The sequence below is a fragment of the Salminus brasiliensis genome, chromosome 2, assembly GCF_030463535.1.
Source record: "Salminus brasiliensis chromosome 2, fSalBra1.hap2, whole genome shotgun sequence".
Classification (NCBI taxonomy): Eukaryota; Metazoa; Chordata; class Actinopteri; order Characiformes; family Bryconidae; genus Salminus; species Salminus brasiliensis.
In genome coordinates this window covers 8354686-8380345 of record NC_132879.1, presented here as the reverse complement: position 1 = coordinate 8380345, position 25660 = coordinate 8354686, and the positions used below count along the sequence as shown (strand labels likewise).

At 39.8% G+C, this 25660-nt stretch overlaps 1 protein-coding gene across 1 annotated transcript in view; it reads right to left on the bottom strand.

The window, feature by feature from the left end:
• col22a1 (collagen, type XXII, alpha 1) overlaps positions 1 to 16154 on the bottom strand; it is an 84178-nt gene extending 68024 nt beyond the window's left edge. The window contains exons 1-3 of the mRNA XM_072673535.1: positions 16067 to 16154; positions 14748 to 15314; positions 1136 to 1216 (exon numbers count right to left, since the gene is read on the bottom strand). Coding sequence (XP_072529636.1) covers positions 1136 to 1216; positions 14748 to 15314; positions 16067 to 16154 — 736 coding nt within the window. The remainder of the gene's footprint in view (positions 1 to 1135; positions 1217 to 14747; positions 15315 to 16066) is intronic.
• Positions 16155 to 25660: the final 9506 nt, after the last annotated feature.

The following is a 25660-nucleotide window of genomic DNA, read 5'->3' as shown; positions in this document are numbered from 1 at the left end:
ACTGTAACTGCACATATTGTACATTCATTCTCTCTCTCCCTCACTCGCCCTATCTGCCTGTGTCTCTCTCCATGTCTGTTTTTTAGCTCTAAACTGCTGAAGGTGAGTGGGTGGCTCACACAGGAACTCATAAACCCCCAAAGACTCAAACCAAACATCCTACCTGTCTGCATAAGTGCTGGAACACTCAGCAATTCTCAGAAAAGGGAAAAAAATTAGCTTTCGCTTTCCTTCCTAAATATATAGTCATGTTAAAAAATGAAGTTAGCCTTCAGCTGAAAACTTTGAAGCGACGCGCTCGGCTCAGTTCTTTTACTGTTCATGTAATGGAACAAGCAGACGCTTCCACTGCTCAGGTCCTTGAAAGCCGAAGTACAACAACAGAACAGAAACTCACATTTAAAAGAATCTCCAAATCTGAATGTTTATAGACTTAATTTATGGCTTTGACTTTGGCAACTAGTGGACTTAATCGAAACAAGGGTTGTGTAGACAAAAGATTTATTGTATCTCACAGAATAGAAGAATCCATAAACAAGCTCAACAAACACTCCAGTACACTAGAATAGGTGATATTAGTCCATAAACAACATCAATAAACACTCCTGTACACTAGAATATGAGATATTAGTCTATAAACACCTTGATAAACACTCATATACACTAGAATAGGAGACATCAGTCCATAAACACCCTCAATAAACACTCCTATACACTTTATTAGGAGATATTAGTCCTTTAACAACATTAATAAACACCCCATACAATAGAATAGGAGACATCAGCCCATAAACACCCTCAATAAACACTTCTGTACATTAGAATAGGAGATATTAGTCCATACACTTCTCAATAGACACTCCTGTACACTAGAATAGGGGATAATAGACCATAAACAACATCAATAAACACTTATATACAGTAGAATGGGAGATATGTTACCCTACTGTCAGGAAAGCCAGTTTAAAGATATCCAGTTCTCTAGTGTACAGTCCCTTGACTGTACTGATACATGTGTGGGTCAGTTTACCTGGCAAAACCCAGAAAAAGGAAATGCCCCTAGGTGACCACCACAAAGTATATGAACACCATAGGAAGTGGGGAACATGAGAATGAAGCATTTAAGTAAAGTCACCTTGAACTTTCTGCTGTCCAGCAACCGTGGAATCCGACTTGAACCGGTCAGCTTCCACCGTCATGTTGTGGCACACGAAATCTGCAGAAGGAGTAGACATAAACTGTTAGCATATTGTGGTGAACAAGGGCCATTATTCCACAAGGCTTATTGCTTTTGCTTGAACCTTAGAGCTCATTACTCTTGTCTGCAGTGCTGTGTTTGTATAAGCAAGTCTCTTTTTCATGACCTCCCACTTTATGATGTACTGTTCTCTCTTGACAATACACAGCAATGTTCTGGCTTGCAGACCAGTAAGTAAAAAGTGTGTTTCAGTCGAGGGTAATATTAGGGTTAGGTTTAAGGGTTAGATTTAAGATTTACGTTACGAATAGGGTTTAAGGTTAAGATTTAGGGTTGTTTTTAGGGTAATTGTTAGGGTTAGATTTTAGGGTTAGATTTAAGGTTTAGGTTAGTCTTAGGATTTAGGGTTGATTCTAGAGTAAGGTTAGGGTTAGGTCCTAGGGTTAAATTTAAGGTTTAGGTTAGTCTTAGGATTTAGGGTTGATTCTAGAGTAAGGTTATGGTTAGGTTTTATGGTTAGATTTAAGGTTTAGGTTAGTCTTAGGATTTAGGGTTGATTCTAGGGTAAGGTTAGGGTTAGGTTTTAGGGTTGGATTTAAGGTTTAGGTTAAGATTAGGATTGGAATTTAGGGTCGATTCAAGGGTAAGGTTAGGGTTAGGTTTTAGGGTTAGATTTAAGATTTAGGTTAAGATTAGGGTTAGGATTTAGGGTTGATTTAAGGGTAATCATTAGGGTTAAGTTTTAAGGTCAGATTTAAGGTTTAGGTTAAGATTAGGGTTAAGGTTAGGATTTAGGGTTGATTTAAGGGTAATCATTAGGGTTAAGTTTTAAGGTCAGATTTAAGGTTTAGGTTAAGATTAGGATTGGAATTTAGGGTTGATTCAAGAGTAAGGTTAATGTTGGGTTTAGGGTTAGGCTCAGGGCAGCATTAAGTAGACCATCAAAGTAAAGTGATGCCTATTTTTCAACAACCTGCAATACATTCAACCACCTGACTGCATTTCCACTGGCTTGAGTTGTACTAACTGCCTGGTGTCTTTATAGGTTCACATTACAAGCACAGTGTAATAGCCAACCTATTATAACTCTCAGCTGGTTGAGGGCCCAGGACAAGACCCCTGGGTGTCCAGTAGGCTTGGCTAGTAATCTGTCTCTGGCACTGAAATAGGTTGTGTTTACTTATTAGAAGAGACAACTGACATGAAGTCAGACCAAGCTATGCTAAAAGATTTAGTGGACTAATCTAACTAAAATAACTTGAATTACTCTTACAAGCTGTCTGTATCTAAGGTTCCCATACATAGAAGTAACAGTAAGTGTCAGTAAGTGTCCATTACAGCTAGCCTGGTGTACCATTGCGAATACTGCAAATGTAGCTTCCAGCAGAGATTATTTTGTTTATTTGTTTATTATTTTTTATTACACTTCTACAAAATGTTAATTAAAGGTTTCTCCTAGAACCGTACATCCAGTCTAAAAACCAACATGGGACTTTTATTGTTGAGCATGAACTTATGCTGAAATGAACCTCATCTAATTTTATCCTCAAAAATACATAACAAAAAACAATATTAGAGGTTCAAAAATAAACATTATTAGTATTTGTAACAAACAATCAAGTCAGAAGCTGTGAAATAACCAGAGTGTGGCCTGAAATGTGGACAATGTGACTTGAGCCTCGACTCAAATTCATACCCAGAGCCTCAACACTTGACTCAAACCAACAACACAAACACTCAAGACTCATCTTGGATACATTCCCTAGAGGTCCTAGACTCATTGTGGAGTCGAACCACAGTGATATGAGATATGACTCATATTCACTCAGAGACTCAAGACACAACTTGGACTTTCACAACAGGGATTTGATTTGGACTCCCAAATCAAGACTCACATCAGTCTGGGGCTGTATATCTTCTTTATCCATTTTTATCCTTTACCCTTCTTAAATGTTTTGTCTGGGTTCATCATGTGAAAGAAAAAGTTTCCGCTCAAAAAGAGAACAATCTGCATAGATGTAATAGCCTGACTTTATCAGTCATCTCAGAGAAAGGGTGCTGACCTAGAGTCAAGTGATATAATTTTATTCATTAGAACAAAATTAAAATGCTCTTTCTCTCAGTAGAACCATAGTCACCGGGCTCTTTTTCTGAGCGGTTGGCCTTTAATTCATTGTCATTTGGGACAAACTACTATTTTAATGATCATAAACCTCTCTATTACACCTTCACTTTCCCATTACTATAATGAAACACAAAGTGCTCGTAGCCTAGCACCTTTAGCCTTTTCTATTTTCCATAAATGTGCTCTACAACGCGGCTTGGCATTTATGACGCAACAAATCCACATTCACAAGAGGTTTACAGGAAGTGGGACTCATTTCACAGCTGCTCTTACTGTTATAAGAGTCATCCCTTTTCCTCAGTGATGATAAGCTGAAGAACTATCCTTCATTCCTTCTCCCCATGAGGACAGAATGGCGTGATTTATGATTGTAGGTTGCTTTGACTGCAGACTCGGGGAGTGTTACCAGCGGCTCCAGCGTGCTCCAGGCCTGAAGGGCCGACCGCATGCCAACGCCCAAGCGGTGACAGTTTTGGACGTCCACAGAGGGGGGATTTCAAAGACCTAAAGACACTAAGTGATAGCTGTGGCGACAGCATATGAAAACGACACCGGCAGACTTGGTTTACTTTGGCAGACGTAGGAAGAATCTGCTATTTCTGGTGCGAGAAATGTTGCTAACGCTAAGGAAGGATGCTAATAAAAGATGTTATGCGTTCAGCTAAAATAGTTCTCATTCTTCAGATCAATGGTGTGGTATGGGTCGGTGGCCTTTAATCTCAGTGCACTATTATTACTAGACTGTACACTAGCACATCAGTACCACTGACAGGTGAAGTGAAGAACTGATTATCTTCATCTACAGTGACATCTGTCAAAGGGTAGAGAAATTAGCTAGCAAGTGAACAGTCAGTTGTTGAAGGTGATGAAGGTTTTAAAAGCAGGAACAGTGGGCAAGCATAAGAATCTGAGGCACTCCAAATTGTGATGGCTAGACGACTGGGTCAGAACATCCCCACGAAACATCAGACGGGTCTTGTGGATTTTTTTTATGGCTGGCAGTGGTCAGTTCCTACTAAAAGTGCTCCAAAAAAAAAGGACATCCAGTGAACCGACGACAGAGACATGGGCACCTAAGGCTCATTGATGCAATCCATGAAGGCCTGACCTCAATATACCTGTCCCAAAGAAGGCACAATATACCCACCAATCTAGACGCCATTACAACACTTGCCAGAACTTCATATACAAACTTAAGTGCTATATTGTAAATTTCATTGCAGTTTGATACCACCATAATACCACAGCTTGTATCTTGACTTCTGTCCAGATACTGCAGAAGTCTTCTTGGGAATGTTAAAGAGGAACTCTACCACTACATTTGTGGTGATTATCAGTATATGAGCAAAGAACTTTGTGCTTCTGCTTTGTGGTAGAATGCCAGACACCCCCTGGTACAGATACGACTGTGTTAAAGCAAGGTGATTGGGGTGGTAGGGGGTGTGAAAATTGGACATGGAAGGTATAGATAGAAATAAATAGAATGCTTGGTTTTAGGCATGTTCCTCCTCCTAAATTTCCACTTATATTCACTTAATAATACACATAACAAATGTCCACATAAACTGACTGTGTTGAATGACTGCGTTATCATTTTAGCTATGTATGATTATTTTAGCTATGTATGCTTTGTGTATTACGTGTTCATATGTGTTTGTATGAAAAGCAGGGGGAGGACAAGTAGTTAATTTCCTCATTTGTATTAATAAAAAGATGTAGATATAGATATATTTTAATAGAATTTGTGGTAAAATTGATCTCCTAAGAATAGCCATTACAACTCTATGTCATTTACTTTTAAATTTAAGGCATTTAGCTAATGCTCTTATCCAGAGTGACTTGCAAAAGTGTTTCGCTGCTTACCTTTAGCTAGATTGAATAGACTAGAAAGATACCTCTAAGCTTAGACACTCCTAAACACAAGTCAATATGTAGACCATAATACTTGACACTACGTGTCGCCCAAGTACTCTCGGAAGAGATGGGTCTTCAGTCCGCTTTGAAGACTCCAAGGGGAAGTTTGTTCTCCTTTCAGAACTAAGTCTAAGACTAAGTTTATTATATATGCATATACACATTAATATTAAAGTCAATAAAAATACATAGGAATATTTAAAATATATATAAAATAACAATATTTGAAGTTTCAATCCACCTCTTCGAATTATGCTGTCTTATAGTGAACCACTGATCTACACCACATCTACGTCTTCCACTACTTTTTGTTTTCTTGCTATTGATTCATTTGTATTTATCCTAATATTAGTCGTCTGCTTCATGAAGCAGATATACAGTGTGTGCACCTAGGCAGACGAGGGCCCCCAAAAAGGCCCTGGAACAAAAATATGGCCATAATATCATGGTGCAGTTGGAATAAAAGAAAACAGACTGGTGGGAAAGGAGCTTTTGATGTTGGAGTATGAAATGTAGGCAGCTTTGTAGTGCTGAGAGACTTTTAGACTTGGCTGATAACAGTTATTAAAGTAAATGACATAGAGCCATAATGGCTATTTATAGGAGATCCATTTGTAGTACTGTAATACTTAGTAAGTCACCTTTGACTGCCAGTGGCACGTGAATTGCAATTTTTAGTTCACTCAAGGTCATGAAACAGTAAAGCCAAGCAGGCATGTGTGTGTGTGTGTGTGTGTGTGTGTGTGTGTGTGTGTGTTTTCTTTGTGCAGAGTCCGCTTTAGCGCTATCATAAAAATCACACCCCAAAACTTTTCTGGAAATAGATTCTGTCCATTCTGTCCAACACCTTAATATGCAAATCTCTCAGTTACCTCACCTCCTCTCTCTCTCTCTCTATCTCTCTCTCTCTCTCTCTCTCTCTCTCTCTCTCTCTCTCTCTCGCTTTCTCCTTCTCTACCTCAAGCTCACTCTCTCTGTCGCGCACAGATGCACACACACACACACACACACACATACACGCACACACACACTCTTGGCACGAACTAGACAGACGCCCAAACCGCAGGGCCCAATCGAGTGCCTGACAATCATGTACAATCAGACCCTGTAATTTTCTTTAATCGCGCCTATAAAAAGCACTTTGTCGACTTTAAGAGGCCTTAGCTTCACCATGAACTCCAGTTTAGCTAGCTAGTGCACTTGCATGTGCTTTCTCTCCTTATAATGGAGCAGTTTTAGGTATGTGTGCTGGGGAACTCCTGGTAACCTTTATATGCCTGACTTGCTCTGTTTAAATAAGCTTAGTAAATGATTATAGGCTGGGAATCCTTCTGCTGAACATGTTTCCGTTTGTAATATTCCACCTGTAGGTCCCATGATGATATTTTAGGATGATTGGAGACTTTTTTATGCAGCCTGTCTTGTGGTCTGCTCTTGGGCTGACATTCTTGCTAGGACGGTCTAACCTGGCCATGTTGGCAGTGAATGATTTAGTAGTGGAACGGCTGATATCTAATTCCTCCCCTCAAGACTTATCTGCCTCTACAACCTTCCTTCTGAAGGCGTCAGAGAGCTCTTTGGATCTGGCCATGGTGATCCCACTCACTTCAACAATCAAGAGCAAACCAGACTTAATGTCTGAGAATTAAATAAGACAGGCTCCTCCAGAATCCTCTCTAACCATGGTCTAACCATCTGCAGCTGATGTTCTGCTCCTGATTGTAGTTTTAGATATTTTAAGTAGTAATAAATGTGGGAGTGCCTTAATGTTTTCATGGGGTGTCCTAATTTTTCCCATTACTGTATTATCTGTTTATACCACACAGAGCACTGCCAGTCCTTGATGTAAGAAGGGGCTTGTGCAGGGAGCCACAGAGAGGCCAACAATTAATTTGAAAGAGCTACAGAGTTCAGTAGCTGAGACTGGACTGAAGGTGCACCAGTCAATGATATCAAGAGCTCTGCACTCAATTGTTCTGTATAGGAAGGTGATTAGAAAGTAGCTATTATCAAGCACAGCACATGTGGACGTATAATCATGTAAAACAAAATTGGAGCTTTTTGGCAAAAATTCAAATGGATGGGTGCCATTAAACAACAAACCCACATGAACAATAACCCACATGGTTAAAGTGCATGAACTAAGAAAGCATAAATGTCTAAACTGGGTAAATTTGTTTGGCATCAGACAATTAATCAGCTAAAGGCAATTAGAGCATTGTACACCATACTTTACCTTTACCTGATTCCATCATTCATCTTTCACAATATCTCGAGAAAAATGTTCCAGAAAACAGCATTTGTTATTTGTATTGTGGACGTATATTATATATCATAATCTACTGCATTCCAATTGAAGTTGAATTACAGGAAAACTTGTATGGTCATGTGAGACATCAAAAAAATTGTTGAGTTTTTGGCCACAATTCTAATTTATGTGTGCCATTCATCAACAAACAACTTCTTAAGAGTAAAGCATGGGACCAGCAGCAAGATGTTGTGGGGATGCTGTCCCTCAGCAGGGATTGGGCATCTTGATAAAACTGAAGGACAGGTGGGTGGACATTGGAAAATACTGAAAACAAAGTTTGTGAGAACCTTCACCTTTCATCATGACAGTGGTCTAAAGCTAAACAACACAACACAGCAATAATTAACAATATCTATGTCAAAGTCCAGATCTCAGTTCAGTTGGGAATCTGGTGCACTGAGAATTGTGGTCTGCAAGCATCATCCAACCCACCTGAAGAACCTGGAGCAGATCTGCAGGACCAATGAGTGAACATCATTCCCAAAAAGTGAGAAACAGTGTGTTGGGCTGGTAGAAACCCAGCCTAAAGTTGTTACTGCACCTAAAGGAGGTTCAAGTACTAGTCTAAAGATTGATTGAGCGATTGATTTTTAAATCCAGTCCCGACACATATGCCTCTACAACCTTTGTTCTGGAGGCCTTAAGAATGGGTGAACATCACTCCCAAACAGTAAGAAAGCTGGTATAAACCCAGCCCAACACATCTAAAGTTCTTACTGCAGCCAAATGAGGTTATACCAAGTATTAGTCTGAAGATAGATGGATGGAGGGATAGATAGATATGCATAGATTGATTGTCTCAGCTGTCTTAGGTACTGGGACAGATATCAAACCACAGATTGGCCATCCATGAGGACAAGATTGAAATCCTCTGCCATAACCAATGCCTCCAGCTTCCAGGTTTCCAGTTTACATCGCAAAAAGGTTAGGACTTGAACAGACCCATAATTCTATACCACAACAGCTCTTTAAAGAGGTGGTTTGGTCATTCTGGTGGTACCTACGTATCCCTTGGGGCTGGCCAGATGACAAAGCAGTGAAAAACTGGCTGTGCGTCATTGTTTTAAAATGGAGCTGCATGTGAACTCTACCTCTAACTGAGTTACTTCCCATCATCCCTGTGGCCCGCGCACTGTAATTTACAGAGCGACCCAAAATGTCTAAACGGGACGCCATGTAGGGTGTAGCTCCTCAGTTCGGGCTACACATAGTTTACCGTACAATTCATTTAGGCCCCATTTTGCACCGAAGATTGCAAATAACCCACATGGTTAAAGTGTATGAACTAGGAAAGCATGTCTAAACTGGGTCAAGCATTGGACTTAATGGCTAGATTTTGGCATTAGACTGTTAATCAGCCAAAATCAATTATAACAGTACCCCATACTTTACCTATGATTCCATCATTCATCTTTCTCGATATCTTAAGAAAATTGTTCCATCATCTCCAGTCCAAAACCTGTCCAATCATCTCAATTTCAGAAACTCTCTGGCATTTTGTATTTATAGTATTATTAATAGTCAAATATCCCAACAAATGACAACCCTTATATCTTCCCAAGTACGCTCTTTTGATAAGAACAGTAGATGCTCCCTCAGGAGTGTAAGCAGTACAGCAGGATAAGAGTGAGGAAGGTTTGGAGGAAATGCCTAATCGAAAGTTTCCCCTGGTGTATGACAGAGTAGCAGCTGTCTAATCAGAACCAGATTTGGGGTATAAGAGCTGCTGCCAGGGAAAAAAGGAACAGGGGGGATTAGTATGCCTGGGCCTTTTACAGCCTGTGCAGTGTATTGGATGTGATTAGAGACTTGCTGCTTTGTGGTTTTGGGTGGACCACCATTCTGAATCAAAGCCCGGCAGGCATGTGTGATTAGACTGTCCTTTTGGAATTAAAAAAGAAAGAAAACTAGACAATGACTCATCTTAATACACTCTGTGTATCCTTCTACTATAAAAAAAATAAGGTGTTAAAATGTAGAAGAATTCATCCTGCTTTTGTAGGTGTAACTTTCTCTACTGTCCAGGGACGAAGGCTTTCTACTAGATTTTAAAGCATTGCTGTAAGGATTTGACTGTATTTAGCAACAAGAGCATTAGTGAGATCAGGATGTTGGATGATCACCACCCCACCTCATCCTCAAATCCCCAAGTCCTGAAATATAGGAGAAGAATCATTCCAGAGAACATAGTTCCACTGCTCTCCAGCTAAGTGCTGGGGGACATTATACCCTTCTAGTCCATGTCTGGTTTTGGGTATGGTTCATGTTCATCTGCTATTCTTTTCTATTCTATTGGCAGTTCCACTAGACTAGAGAAATTGTATGTGTGTGCATGCATTTGCACATCTGTGTCAGCAATGGGTGTAACTTAAAGTAGCTGAATGCATTCATTAGAAGGGTTGTCCACAAACAATTGGACATATAGTGTAGACAAAGCAATGGATGGATAGCTGGGTGAATGGGGTGTTTGGGTGGTTGGATGGATGAATAGATGGATAGCTGGGTGAATTGTAAAGGTACACGTATCTGTCACTTTACAGCAAAATGTGTCCTCCACATTTCACTAGTGAACTAGGGGCAGTGAGCACACACACACACACAGAGTGGTGGGCAGCCAACTCCAGCTGCCAGAGAGCAAAGAAAGCGAAGGGCTTTGCTCAAGGGCCCAACAATGGCAGCTTGCCGAGCCCGGGTATCGGACCCACAACCCTGTCATCAATAGCCTGGAGCTTTAACCGCTGAGCCACCACTGCACTGCAATGGGGTGGTTGGGTTGGTAGGCAGGGAGGGGCATGTGACTAAACAGAAGCTCCAGTGCATTAGTTAAACTGACAGTATGTATACCTTAAAGTTTTACAAATGACGCCATGGAAAAGTTGCTGTTGGTTGCTTTCAGCTTGCAGTTTGTGAAAGTGAAAGCTGCAGATTGAAAGGTGCAAACACACCACACTGAGGCCCAACTGCTCTGGAAACATTAGAACTGTAATTTCAGAGCAAAAATAACTCACTCCAAGTACACGCCATGTTCTCTATCCACAGGTATTCTTAGACGTAAGTGCCCAGCAAAACTGGACAGGAGGTATGGCTGGAGGCTTTTGAGCTAGGGAACGGACAATGCTCAGTTCCCAAACTGATGGAGGTACTCTCAGAAAAAGGGACAATTCAGGTTGGGAGCATAATGTTAATATTCTGTTATATTATGTTCTGCTATTTCTATTAAAAACTGCAGTGGCTCAACAAACCCCATCCCCACTCCTGAACCTTTCATTTCAATTATTAATTTAAAGTAATGAGCATAAAAACAGGTATCAATATGTACTGGTCCTCTGGGAAAGTGAATATGGTTTACCTTTCAAACATAAAGTACAAAATAGAACCTTAGGTACAAAGTTTTACCTTTGAGGGTATACAGTCACATATACAGCTCTGGAAAGAATGGAGACCACTTAATTTCTTTTCTTAAATTTGCATCTCTATGTGTACGGCAGCCCTTTTATTCCAGGCATTTCATCAAACAAAGCTGAGTTAGCTGAATTTGCAGACTGTGAATGGCATAAAGTCCCAACAGCCATGTGAAAGACTAATGGAGAGCCTGCCAAGACATGAGAGCTGTAATTGGCAGTCAAGGTTATTTTGCCATAGTAATTTTTGAAGGCTCTCAAAGTTCAAATATTAGTACTGTGTTGATTAAATTTGAATAATAACTTCTTTGCATTAAAATTATTATAATCATTTTTTAGCATTATTTGAGCAGTTGTTTTCGAACAGGTGTCATTTCTGCAAATAAATGCTCTAAATAGTAATATTTTTATTTGGAATTTAGTGGGAAATGTTGTCCATGGTTTATGAAATACAACACAATTGTTCCTTTCCCTAAACACACTGCTTAGAAATAATAAAACAAGAGAGATTGATCATGTAGGGTGGTCTCTTGTTTTTTCCAGAGCTATATATATATATATATATATATATATATATATATATATATATATATCCTAGGTGTTTCTCTTGCACCCTTATTTCTGAAAGCCTCAAAACTCTTTGGAGGCCATGGTGATCCCACTGAACGACCCAGAGCAAACCAAACTAAATGTCTAAGGTTTAAATCTCCTAAAGGTCTTAATCATCTGATAGACATTTTAAATAGTAATAAATGTGGGGGTGTTTTCATTTAAAAATGTTTTTTTTTAAAGACATGTCTTCAGTGTTTAGTTATATTACCTCCATCTCTTAATATTATTTCCAATGGCTCTACATTTTAATACATTTTGGTTTTCACAGGGTTTCCCAATTTTTATATAACTATCTCCACATTGTTTGTTCGTTCACTGCAAAAACATGTATACCTTGGCAAGTGAAATGATCTTAAATTGTGGTCGTTGTAGTGTAATGAGTAACAACACCCACATGACAGAGCAGGGTTTGGTTCCTTGGCCATGCAAGCCTACCATACTATACCAACAAGATTCCTAACTCTACATTCACCTCCCTGTGCAACTTGATTCAATCATAAGCCACTCTGGATAAGAGCATCAGACAAATAGTGTGAAAGTAAAACTAGTCTAGTTTGAGACTAAATACAGTGATATTTTATATATGTCATTATAATTGCTTAGGATTTACATTCACCTTGAGATTTACCTTGATAGAGTGTCTTGTAAAGCCTCTCCTGTAGCTCGAAACCTTGGTGCCCCCTTTGATTCCACCCTGTCATTTGAACCTCATTTTAAGGCACTGGCTTTCTTTCACATCTGTAATATCAGTCTGTGCTCTCTGCTAAGCATGTAAAATGCTGAAATAATATCCATGCTCAGTGCATTTCATCTAGATTACTATAATTCATTCTTTATTAGCATTGCAGAAAAAAACATCCAGAGCTGTATAGCCTCAAAGGTAAAACCTTGTGCTTAAGCTTTTGTACCTTATGTGTTTGAAAGGTAGACCACCTTCACTTTCCCAGTACAGAGGACCAGTACATATTAATACTATGAAAATGTATTTTCATTACTTTAAATGAAAATTTGAAATGAAAAGTTCAGTAGTGGGAATGGAATTGTAGAGCCACTACAGTTTTTAATAGAAATAGCAGAGCATAATATAACAGGATATTCTCATTATGCTCCCAACCTGAATTGTCCCTTTTTCTGAGAGTGTAGTACCTGCATCAGTTTGGGAACTGAGCATTGTCCGTTCCCTAGCTCGAAAGCCTCCAGCCATACCAGCCACGTTTCAGAAGACCTCTATCATCCTCTATCTCCTCTATCTCGCTGAGTCTGAACTTCCCTTTTCTCCTCTCCCAGTACCTTCACTCTGGGTCTCTCTCCTAATGCTCCCCCCAAAATTTCTAATGTTTCCGTTTTATGTTTGCTGAATGTGTTAATTAACATTTTCACTGTGTATATAGTTGGGTGGGCCAGCGCCCAGGGCTCTGCGTGGCCCAGGAGTGTAGCGCTACCACTATGGCGAGAGGGGGAGGTAGATGATGGCGGCCACAGGTGTCTGTTATCCAGCAGTTTTTCTCTGAGTGTGTTGGCTGCCCAGCAATGCTGCATTGGTGGCATTTCAAAAAAGTAAGTACAAGTAAAAGGTCAATGTTTTTAATAAAGTGGCCAGTGAGTGGAAATAGAAGTTAGGGGTTTCTAATAAAGTTTCCAGTAGGTGGCAGTACCAGGTAGGGGTTTCTAATAAAGTAGCCAGTTAGTGGTAGCACAAGGTGGGTGTTTCTGATCAAGTGGTCAGTGAGAGTATATCATCTATGCATACAATAACTGTAACAACACAAAATGTTGTGAAGTAACTTAAATACACACACATACACACACACACACACACACACACACATACACACACACACACACACTCACCCAAAAAACAGTACTTCCACTGAAATAACTGTCTCTCAAATCCAGGCCCACATGCCTCAGTGCTCTTCTCAGAGCTGTTCGTTTTAGAGTCTGTATTCATAGTATCTTAATACAAGCTTGCTGTTTGTAATGGCTATCTGAGGCGATCCCACATATCATTTAAAGTGTAACTTGTGTTTGGAGCAGAAGTGATGTGTAGCTCTGGGATCCCACTTTTACTCTCTAATCTCTACTTTTACCTCGGCCCCAAAACCCCACCAAGACATCAAGCCACAAAAATGTCTTTGTCAGAGAAGCTTCGGTTACAAGCCAGATCTTGACAAGCCACCTTTTCTTAGAGCTCAGCTCTGAGATACTCCAGGTTTACACACCAAAGAAAACAGACTTGTTTGTAGATGCCTGATCATCCATCCTTTCTTCTGAAATCGAGGGTATTAATAGGGAGTTTGTCATGTTACTGCAGTAACAGTCTCTACTCTTCTGGGAAGCTTTTACACCAGATATTGTAACATTGCTGGATGATCAGTTCAGCTTCTACAATTCTGACACTTTTTATGCCTAATAGTAACATTGTAAGAGAGGGTTTTGGAGGAGCATGTGTTATTTAAACCTCAGATATTTCAGCTGTGTCTGAGATTGTAAGAAATACTGCCTACCCAGACAAGGCATCCAGTCATGGCTAAGTCAAAGGTAAGCTATTTTATTGGGCATAAATGCTAATGCCTAATAACAACACAGATAAGCGCTCATATCTAACAGTGAACTGTCGATATCTTAGCAATGTCAGGACATATTTTTGCCCTCAGGATTTGGTTACAGAGCCCATCATCACTACACTGTTTCAGTGTTTCAGATGCAGCCTTAGTTTGGTTTGCTCTTAAGTGTAGAAGTAAGTGGTGTCACTATGGCGAGTTCCAAAGAGCAAATTTGAAATCAGCCGTTCCACTGTTTCCTTTATCATTTACAAGTGGAGAACGTTTAAAACAGCTGCCAACGTGGCCAGATCAGACCACCCTAGCAGGTTCAGTCCAAGGGCAGACCACAAGATGCATAAAAGGGTCTCTGATAATCCTAAAGTGTCGCTTCTGGGTCTACAGGTAGCTCTTACCAAATGTATAATGTCAAGTACTCTTGGTTCTGGAAAAATATGCTTTAGACAGATGAATTATGCGTCTTATCTTGCTGATTTTCCATATTTTTTAAATGGTTACAAACACTAAGGCTTTCATGAGTTGTCATGACATTTTTTACATGACTGTACTTTTGGAGTTTAATCTAAAATGTTGAAAGATTCCTTTGACCTTATTATACAAACAAGTAAACAATAATACTCACCCACGCAAAGTCTACTCGTCAGCCTGCCTCTGATACTTTCAATGGCATCGAAATCGGCCACGTGGAAGACATGGGTGTGTTTGGGTACAGCTGCAATCTCATCCAGCTCCTCTTTTAGGGCCTCCCCGATCCCAACAGCAAACATCCTGATGCCGGCTTTGGCCGCTGCCAGGGAGGGCTCCAAAACGTAATCCTGACTTCTACCGTCTGTCATCAATATCGCCACCTTCTTGACTTCCCTGTTCGTGAGCCGTGCCCCTGCCTGGGCGGAGAAGATGTTGTCGGTGGTGTAGCGGATGGCTTCTCCTGTTTTGGTGTTCCCACCAAGGTAGCGGATGTTCCTGGCCGCCTTCTTGACCTCCTCCAGGGTTTTGTACCTGGCTAGATTGAATTCCGTGGTGGGACGATCACTGTAGCGCACCACGGCCACCCGCGTCTTGTCCTCACCGATGTTGAACGACTCCACCATGTTGGCCACCCATTGCCGGATCTTTTCAAAGTTGTCCTTGCCTACACTGGAAGAAGTGTCCAGGATGAACACCAGATCATAGTGGACGTTCTTACAACCTGGGAAGAGAGCAGTGGTTTAAAGTGTAAACATATGTATCTTTACAAGCATGGTAAAAATGTAATGGGCTCACGAAACAAATAGAGCTCAACCACCGTTTTTTCATTTGATGGGAACTAAACCCAAGAAGTATCAAACAGCCAACTAAGTTCAGACAACTCTGGCAAGCTTTCAGACTAATCATGGCACGATCTGCATGTTATTAAAGAGTTGAATGTGCTACCTCTATGGGCTGGGGGCATGTTCAAACCCTGAGGCATGCTGCTTTGCCATCAGTGGCCAGAATCTGAGAGAGCACAATTGGCCATGCTCTTTCTGGGTGGGTAGATGGTGCTCTCTCCCCTCATTGGGTGTGGTGGAGCTGGGGACCCTGCAAGTTGACTGCCTAGCAATGCTACATCAGTGTTTACCCTCCTATTCACTTTTACATCACTTCCGTAAAAAATAGAAATATAGGGAAGTGAAAGACACATGTGGACTGAGGCAGTACAGTAATTTACAGGATTCATGCAGTTCTGATGAGAGGGCTCTGATCATAGCAGGCCAGGGTGGATCCATATCTAGTTTCTGTTCTCTCTACAGAAGTGCTTTAACTGATCAAGCAATAATATATAAATATTTAACTATATTTTAATAAATATAGCTTATCATATAATGTTAAACTCACGTCCAGGATTTCAGTATTCCAAACTTCAGGCACTATAATTAAACTGAATATTTGAAGTCAGTAGTTGACCTCAGTTGGCCTTACCTGCCCTCTGACCCTCAACACCACCGCTGTACAAGGTCAGGGCCAGAATGGTCAGGACCAGAGCGATCCTGAAGCCCAATCCCGCCATCTCCTCCTCTGCTCTAATCCTCTTCTGTTCACGTTAGGCTGCGATGATCATCAAATCCTCCTGCCTGCGGAGAAATCAAATGAATGGGATTACTCTGAATTACCCTCGCCGCTCTCTGAAAGGAGCTGAATCTATATTGAGTTATACTGGCCGGTAACATCTGTGAAGCAAGCAATTTGGCGTGCCCAACCACTGCATACTGGGAAATACAATGAAATATAACTGGCTTAGTACACCCTCTAAGAATCGGGTTTGAAACAACAATAACCAGAAAAGAAACCATGGACATAAATACAACTTCCACAATCCTTCAGCATTCTGATTTTATTCAGAATTTCCTTCACTGTGGGTCTGTTGAACGTTGTGTTGAAGGTCTTATATGAGATTTGATGCATGGCTATAGATGAATCATTTTGGTAACACTTTACTGTTCACAGATAACAGTCCCTGTCTGCTCATTTTCACTATTTTCTTCTAACTATTATCTGGAGTTGTTGTGATTAATTTACTCTGAACTGGCAGAAAAAAATTATGGTCTACAATTTTTATATTTTATAAAAGCCATTTTTTCTATAGTTTTCAACCTTTAAATTTGGCCAATCTGGTGTCAGGTTGGCTAAAGAACCAATCATAGTTTGCAATATGTTGATTTGACCTACCTCGATTCCACTAGATAATTCCACTAGTTGATCTAACCTGCACACAGTGCATCCTTAAAACACAGCAACAAGTTATTCTCCAGCTTCTTACTGGGAGTTTCCATTCCACCTTAAATAATGTAGAACTTACAGGAGGCAGAATGTAACTGCATCGCTGTAATAAGGTGGACTTTATTATAACATGCAAAAAATGTCTATAATAATATAAAACATATATCACCAGATTCAAGATCTCATATTGTCTGCACAGATACATAGCACATACATTTTAGAGCTTGGTTACTTTGCCACTGCCACTGCCAGTCATTCAGTGATCTGTATATATATGTATTATGTATTATGTATTATGTATTATATGTATATATATAACATTGGTTAGTGCTTGTTCTGTAGCATATCTTTAGTATTATAATATTTAAGATAGTGGATAGGGGCTTTAAGTTTAATTCCAATAAACCTATTCCAACTTGTTAGTATGTCTGAATAAAAAAAGCATGTCATGTCCTCTGGAAGAATTAAAATGTAAAAGAATGTTAAGGTACTGTCTTACTTTACAGCATTTGCACATCAGTACAACTGAATTCAGCCTCTGCATTTAACACTCACATAATCACTAGTGAGCAATTATAGGACACGCACTCACAGATCACTGGGCAGCCCTTGCTCAAGGACACCTCAGATGTAAATGTTGAGGCAGGAGCCCCCACCTTTCAGCAGGGGATTGAACTGGTAACCTTCCAGTCTCAAACCCACTCTTCTAACCTTGAATCTGCCCCACTGATGGATCACGTAATCTAATGTCATAGTTGCTATTAGTTATAATTAGCAATAACTAATGTTTAATACCAGCATACAAATGTTAGTGGATTGCAAATGGCAAGACTAACCTCAATTAATAGGGTCAGAGAGAAGACTCATTAGTCATTACAGGATTATGGCACTGCTGAAAAAAATCCAAATATTAAATATAACAACAAAATAACTATTCATCTAAAGAATGTGTAATTTAACTGTAATAAAACTTATTAGAATTCTTAAATATTTTACAAATGTTCAAAAGAACACTCTCCTTGTCAGGCTTCCCATTTCTATCACTCTACAGGACTCTATATCCCAGATTTCCCAAGGCATCCACATGACAACCACATGTTCCCCATCAACCAGTCACAAGCTGTTCCCTTGTTGAGCGTCACCTGAGTTTTAACCATATCCACCCGTATTTCATTTGTAAAGCTGTAAATCTTATGGTGGTCACACAAAAACTTTGGCTGAAACTGAAGGTAGCTGACTTGGTAGCCCATGCTGCCATGCACAAGTCAGTGATTAGACGGCAGTGTAGGGATAAAGGTCTCTGTAACCGAATCATGAAGGCAACAATATAGCTTGACGATGCCATTAGCTATTAGCATTTGATTCAGACATAGCTGGATGCCTTCCTGCCTCAGAGTCATTTCTTAGTAGGCAGCATTTCGTACATACAATGGAATTTAATAAATAAAAATATTTAATTTATTTTATTGTATTTTATTGTCATTTTGAGGCATTTCTATTGGTCCATTCACCATTCACCTGGCTGACCCATGCCGCTGTTGGCTTGTTCTTTTACTATTTAAACCTACTCCTTCATTTTACATCTGCAAGCTATGTCAACATTACATCACTGTGACTTACAATGAGTCAGTTGTATGCCATGATATGCTACATCACTCCTGCTCAGAAAGGGTCCTAACACAGTGCCATCTGGTATAGTTGGTACATCATTTTGGCATATAATGTCTATTGGAATACACCGATCAGCACCACCTGCCTAATATTGAGTAGTCACCTGACCATTTAAGGCATGGACTCCACAAGACCTCTGAAGGTGTTCTGTGGTATCTAGCACCAAGGCGTTAGGAGCAAAACCTTGAAGTCATGTAAATTGTGAGATAGGGCCTTGAGGAAACGCATCACTGAGCCCTAGTTGCTGATGACCCTGCCATCAGTTCACTGGTGGTCCTTACTTGGTCCACTTTTGGTAGGTACTTTTTGAAATTCTGTATCCCTTTAATGTATTATAATGCATTATGCAAGGTTTAAGATGCGATGTTATTTAGTATTTGAAATGTACATTCAGGAATTCAGATGGGGGTAAACACTTTTTCACAGCCCTGTACATGTCAACTATAGCTAAACTGTCAACTCATTTCTGCTATGAGTTTCCCTTATCAAAATGACACCATTAAATTGCATAAATACCACAGAGTACGAAAAAGTAGCAGAAAACAAAACAAAGTTCTGTGTTTACAAGCCTGATTCATTCCTCAGATGACTGACGCTAACGCCGAGGCACTGCTGACTCACTTCTCTCCCCCGGCTGACAGAAATGGATGTTTTGCCGAAAGTAGCTTTTTGATTTAGCGAAGGAGAGGAGAGCTCAGGTACACCACTGTTAGAAAGAGCTTCAGCAGGCACCAGCCAAAAACACTAAATTATGGACCACAGAGCTATGATGATGTGGCAATCGCTTGTTGTCAACTCTGAATACCCAACAGCCACCAGGAGGACGTGTGCCAGAGTTCACGGGGCTGGCCTAAAGTTGGTAATTCAGCTGAACAGTGTGCATTAAGTAAAATGTAAAACTCTATATAACATTAGAATAAACCCAAATAAACATAACATCAGTGGTCAGTGAGTGTGTCTACCTGTAAAACTCTATATAACATTAGAATAAACCCAAATAAGCATAAAGTCAGTGGTCAGTGAGAGTGTCTACCTGTAATTAACTCTATATAACATTAGAATAAACACAAATAAACATAAAGTCAGTGGTCAGTGAGAGTGTCTACCTGTAATTAACTCTATATAACATTAGAATAAACCCAAATAAACATAAAGTCAGTGGTCAGTGAGAGTGTCTACCTGTAAAACTCTATATAACATTAGAATAAACCCAAATAAACATAAAGTCAGTGGTCAGTGAGAGTGTCTACCTGTAAAACTCTATATAACATTAGAATAAACCCAAATAAACATAAAGTCAGTGGTCAGTGAGAGTATCTACCTGTAAAACTTTTTATAACATTAGAATAAACCCAAATAAACATAAAGTCAGTGGTCAGTTAGAGTGTCTACCTGTAATTAACTCTATATAACATTAGAATAAACCCAAATAAACATAAAGTCAGTGGTCAGTGAGAGTGTCTACCTGTAAAACTTTTTATAACATTAGAATAAACCCAAATAAACATAAAGTCAGTGGTCAGTTAGAGTGTCTACCTATAATTAACTCTATATAACATTAGCATAAACCCAAATAAACATAAAGTCAGTGGTCAGTGAGAGTGTCTACCTGTAAAACACATCTAAGAAACACGGCTAAGTTTCCTCTTTTGGTCCTGAGCGTCCAAAAGTCCTCCCAGCATGGTTAACCTCTGAAAGCTACATTTAGAACAGGTCCTTCTCACTTTTCTTAGAGATCACCAAAGCATGCTACGTATGCTTCTACAAGCAGCAAACAACTGTTTACTGGGTCAGTAAATCTGAAATATGCTGTGATTATTTTAAATGAAAAGGGAGACACATTCATCAGACACGTTTGTTTTGTTTTTGGGAGTTTTGCACAGTTGATTTTCACAGTTGAATTACTGGTGCTAATGAACGTGAACCTGAATAATAACAACAACACCCACTCGAGTTTCAGCTTGTGGATCATTCTCATGATATTTCAGTGATATTAGTTATTAGATAACAGTTTTACAGTATTGTTTGTGTGTGATGGGCCTGAATCTTTATATCACAGTTGGTCCCACATCAATCCATAGTTTCATACAAACAAATGAAGGCTGTATTGTTACTGTGACTCTGCTCTGGCTATTTTGGATCATTTTTCTGTCTTTTTTTGCCATAGCATTTCAAATTATTACTGAGAATGATCTATAATTAGTAAGGGAGAGGGAAGAAAACAAATCTTTGTTTGTACAACCAAGTAAGAAGCACTGAAGACTGAATGTTTGTGTAGGTCAACACCCAATCCTGTTTCCCTAAGGTTCACCAGTCAAAAACAGTGGCTAGTCAATGAATACAGCCCATGTAAAGTGGCACAGCCCAAAATGTTAAGTATGAATATAAAGGTTGCCCTGAAACTGTATCCTTTACAGGTATTTTTATGCCTAGATTGGTCAGAAACATATTCTACAGTGACGTACAGAACATTGATGTGGCTTAATATTTGTATTTCTACTTTGTGGTGTAAAATAAATGCGCCAGTGGTTGAAACAGCAGCCTCTTTTCAGTGATCATATATATTTGGACACAGATATTTTGATGTGTTTAGGTTAAAAAGCTGGTCTGCTTCAAGCCAATTAAAATTTGATCGAATTAATAGTGGTTGCATTGATCTACCAGACATTTTATCAGCTGTTATGACCAATCCCTCAATTATTACAATTGTATGCTTATGTGGCCTCAGAGTTGTACAAGGTCCAAGAAGGAAGAAGAGGATGATAAATAAGCAAATAAAATATCATCCATCAGCAGCTCTTTGATTCCAGGAACTCACAGCAGCTGGATACTTCTGCTCCAGGATTTAAACCACCATTGTGTCCATGAGGAACATACTCATAACTCTCCTATGCTCCAGTGTCTAGTCTACTCACGCCTACGTACTTGACAATGCCTGCTCCTTTCTGTCATTAAAAAATATATATATAAAAGTTAAATCAGAAACAATACACTGTAGGTGCATTTCCAGACCGGATCTGCCGGCTCACACTCTGGAGACCCAGCTAGGGGCCAAATCAAGGGCCAAAAATCCAAAGGCCCTCAATACGATAGGCCTGGGAGCAAACGGCAGATGAACAAACCAGACCTTCTGCTTTATCAGTGCCTCAGATGAAGAAAACAGCTTCTCTTTTTCAACCGTGTGCCAGAAGGGAAAAGAGACTGGATAGAAACTCTGATTGTGGGAATCTGAGGAACATCTAGGACGTCTTCAGACTCCTAGCAACTCCAAACCTTAACAATCCAAGGCAACCATTAACCACTCTGACTTAAAACTGTCCACACAATGAAAGTTTGATGGTAGTAAATAAAAAAAACATCAACCCATTCTTACCTGTGCAGCCAATCAGTCCTTAGTGAAGAAACTCCAGCCCTCACAAACACATACGTATGCCCACACACTCTCACTCCTGTCAACATCAATACAGCATCTTAGGATGGAGAACTGCTACAGGTGTACACACACACACTGTCTCACACACACAGTAATCCAGAGAGCTGGGAGACAGTGTGTAAGAACAGTGGTGGAGTGTGAGTGTGTATGAGGGAGTGAGCTTCACTCTGCTGGAAGGTGGGAGGGGGTGGAACTGCTGTTTAGAGTGTTGGGTTTCAGTGGGGACGAGGTGGTTGAGCTGGCCTGCCCTGCCCAACAGACATCAAAAAAAGGGGACTGACGGACTTTGCCAATAATAGACGACCTTCTCGGATATTTCTGTCGCTCCTTTGCTTCTCATCCCTCACTCTCATTCTTTCTACCTCCATGTGTTGGCATTAAACACTACCCTCCTTCTTTTTCGGCTTCCCCAGTCCGCCTTACCCGACCACGGGGTACACCACCCAGGACCTGCCCCAGGCCTGGTGCTTAGTAGTGCCAAACAAAAAAAAATACCATAGAAGAACCACTTTTAGATCTCTAAATACCAACTTCAATGGTGGTTATTTTTAGTGACCCACTTACAAAAGCCTGGTTGTGAGTTTGAAGAACATTTGTGATGTTTAAAGAACCTCCACATTGCTCTTTGAACAACGCTTACGTTTGTATAGAAACTGTACATTACATGAACTTTCCTTGTCTTTGAAAGGTTCCTCAGACTTACACATCTCAAATAGTTATTTTCGGATCCCTTAGTACCTTTCCATGGAGGGTTCTTAAAAGAACCACTTACAAAATCCTGGTTGTGAGTTTGAAGGACCTTTGTGATGTTTAAAGAACCGACACATAGTGTAAAGCTTTTTGAAGAACATTTCAATTTGTGTGGAAGCATTACATTACATAAAGGTTCCCTATGCCTTAAAGAACCTCCACATAAAAGGAAGAACCCATCGATTCATATAGACACTTTAAATGACATGAAGGTTCTTTATACTTTTAAAAAGTTCCTTAAACTCGTGCATCCCAAATAGTTCCTTTTGGATCTCTAAATACCAGTGACTGGAGGGTTCTTCAGAGAACCGCTTACAAAATCCTGGGGGTTGTAAGTGTGAAAAACATTTTTGATGTTTTTAAAGAACCTCCACATAGTGTACAGCTCTTTGAGGAACCCTTAAATGTAAATGTAATGTTAAAAGAAGCTTTACACTTATCCCATGAAGGTTCCTTATGCCTTTGAATAGGTTCTTCTGTGAAGCTGGTCACAGAAGGTCGCTTTGTGGTAACTTTATATTTTTAAGAATATATTTACAAACAAAATATCAATGCACAAAATATGTGATCTCAGCATGTTCATTGTTGCTACATGAATAAGATTTATTACATTCCCAAAGTAAGTGAAGTCAGAAAAGGTGTGTGAAAGGTGTAATATAGTTTATTAAATTAAGTAAATTCAACGCATCAATGTGTAAAGTTTAAATAGTTCGTTAGAGCTAAACATCTCCAAATAGACCAGACTGCTAGTAAACACAGAGACTGCCATGTTGCAGGCAATGCTGCTTGTTCACTTCCAGATGTGTAGTTTGCCTTGATTTACCAAAAAAAATCACAGAATGTACAAAAACAAATGTTTGTTCCTTAGAAACCTGACAAACGGTGACAGGAGGCAGGCTATGTTGCATTTTGAAGTGTCCTTAACCTGGTTAACTTAGCAATCCCACTGTCTTGAGCCGATGTTGAGCAGATAATTGGTGAATTGTTAGTTGGTCTAGAGAGTTCCTATCCCCTGTGAAAGTTTGCAAAGATCTAACTGAATGAAAAATAAAACATCAAAATTATTTCAACATTAAATTACTTCAGTGAGCAAAACAAAACAGAGCTTTATTTGAACTGATGAGTGTGGCAGCGTTACCAGTTAGCAGCCAAAACAAAAGCTAAGGTTGACTTCTAATTTTAACTCTCCATTCCACCTTAAAAAGTGCCTCAGTTACAGTGTATATATATTTTACCAGCAGAATGTAACTGCTGCATTATTTAAGGTGGAAAAGAAAGTTTTGGGAAGTGGAAAACTTTAGCCTAGAGTTAACTGGTCCATTAAGACACTTGGATGGAATCAGGGGCTAAGAAACCTTGATCGGGATCCATAATAACTACAGATTTAAATTATAACAGCTCAGAAATGTTATTTTTTTTTCTCTTTCCTCAGTATATTTACATATCTATTCTTTTTGCTTTACTGGCTAAATCACATTTAAAACTATTGTGAAAGTACTGAAATGCTAAGTTCATCTCAACTGAAGTTGTGATGTTTGTCAGGAAACTTAAATCATGCAGATCAGAATAATCTTGAGTGTGTGTAAGTTTTAGGACTGCCTTGTGAGACTTGAACAGACCATTAAATACATTTCAGCTTCTTACCAGAGCATTTACTGTCAGGTTTTTCCATGTGATTTTTTTTTGTGTGTGTGATGGTGTGGTTTATGTATCACTAAGAAGGGGGGTTGGTTAACGGTTGAGGCTAAACCTCTAGTGAAACCACCAGTAATGCTTCTTTATGAATTAGCAAGCTTGTTACCATGGCACCTTTTAACATCACAGTATTACAGATTATTGAACACCTCCACTTGGTTTAATTAGAGGATGAGGATTTATGAATGTAGTTAGCACCATGCTAATGGGTGGGGTGTAGGCTACAAGGCCTATATTAGCCTCATTGATCAACCTCTTGGTTAAATGAAAAAGTAAAGAAGCCAAACCTCAGACATCAAACCTCTTGACTGATCACTTGGTTAAATTTGACATTTAGCCCAACTTTAGCCATTTTAACAAAGTAACACCCTTGCAGGCTGAACTGCTGACTTTGACACATGGGTCACCCGGAATGATAGGACACTTACGACTTTCTCTTTCTGTCTCACAGCTGTGGAGATGCCACATGTTTCAGTCAAGTGGGCCAGAGAGGAATGTGGAGTGATGTTGGCTTGTCATAGGGTTTTTGTGAGATTTCTGCAAGACTTCCAAACAATGATTTTGGGGATTTTGGAGAACAATGAGTCATGTTCTTCAGATGACAGTTAAACAAGTGAATGTTGTACTTTCAGAAAGATCCTGCAAAGTTTATTTATTTATTTATTTATTTTCCACAGTGTGATTAAGGTGCATGTAGACCAGGCTGTACAGATTGTCCAGTTGGCTGGACGTAGCATTTTCTATGCAGTCCTTCAGGAAGCAGCTCTGGTTCATGTTCTCTGGGGGTTGAATCGCTTGTTCTTAAAGTCTCTGAACATGCCAGACTTCCTCTTTACACAGCGCTTCGTCCTTTCCCCCTCCCTCTCTCTCTTGCAGCCCCCAGTCTACATGCTTCTTCTGAACCTCAAAGTGATTTTACAGACCTTAAACACACACATACACAAACACTCCTGACAAACATCTAAAAGTGCATCACAGATGACCGGTCCAGTCACAGCTCAGCTGAGAAAATGTCCCCTCCTGCTTCTACATGAGCACATTTACACACTGGTGGAAACAGAATCTCTATAAATCTATTTCCACTGCCTACCTTTGTATTGAGGGGACCAAGGGGTCAATGGGTCAGGCTAACTTTAGCCCAGGGCAGTGTGCAGTCCAACACAGACAGTTGACACTTTATGGCAGATGCTTCATTAACCCCTTAAAGCTATGGTGAAATTTGCTACAGTAATAAATCATCTAACTTA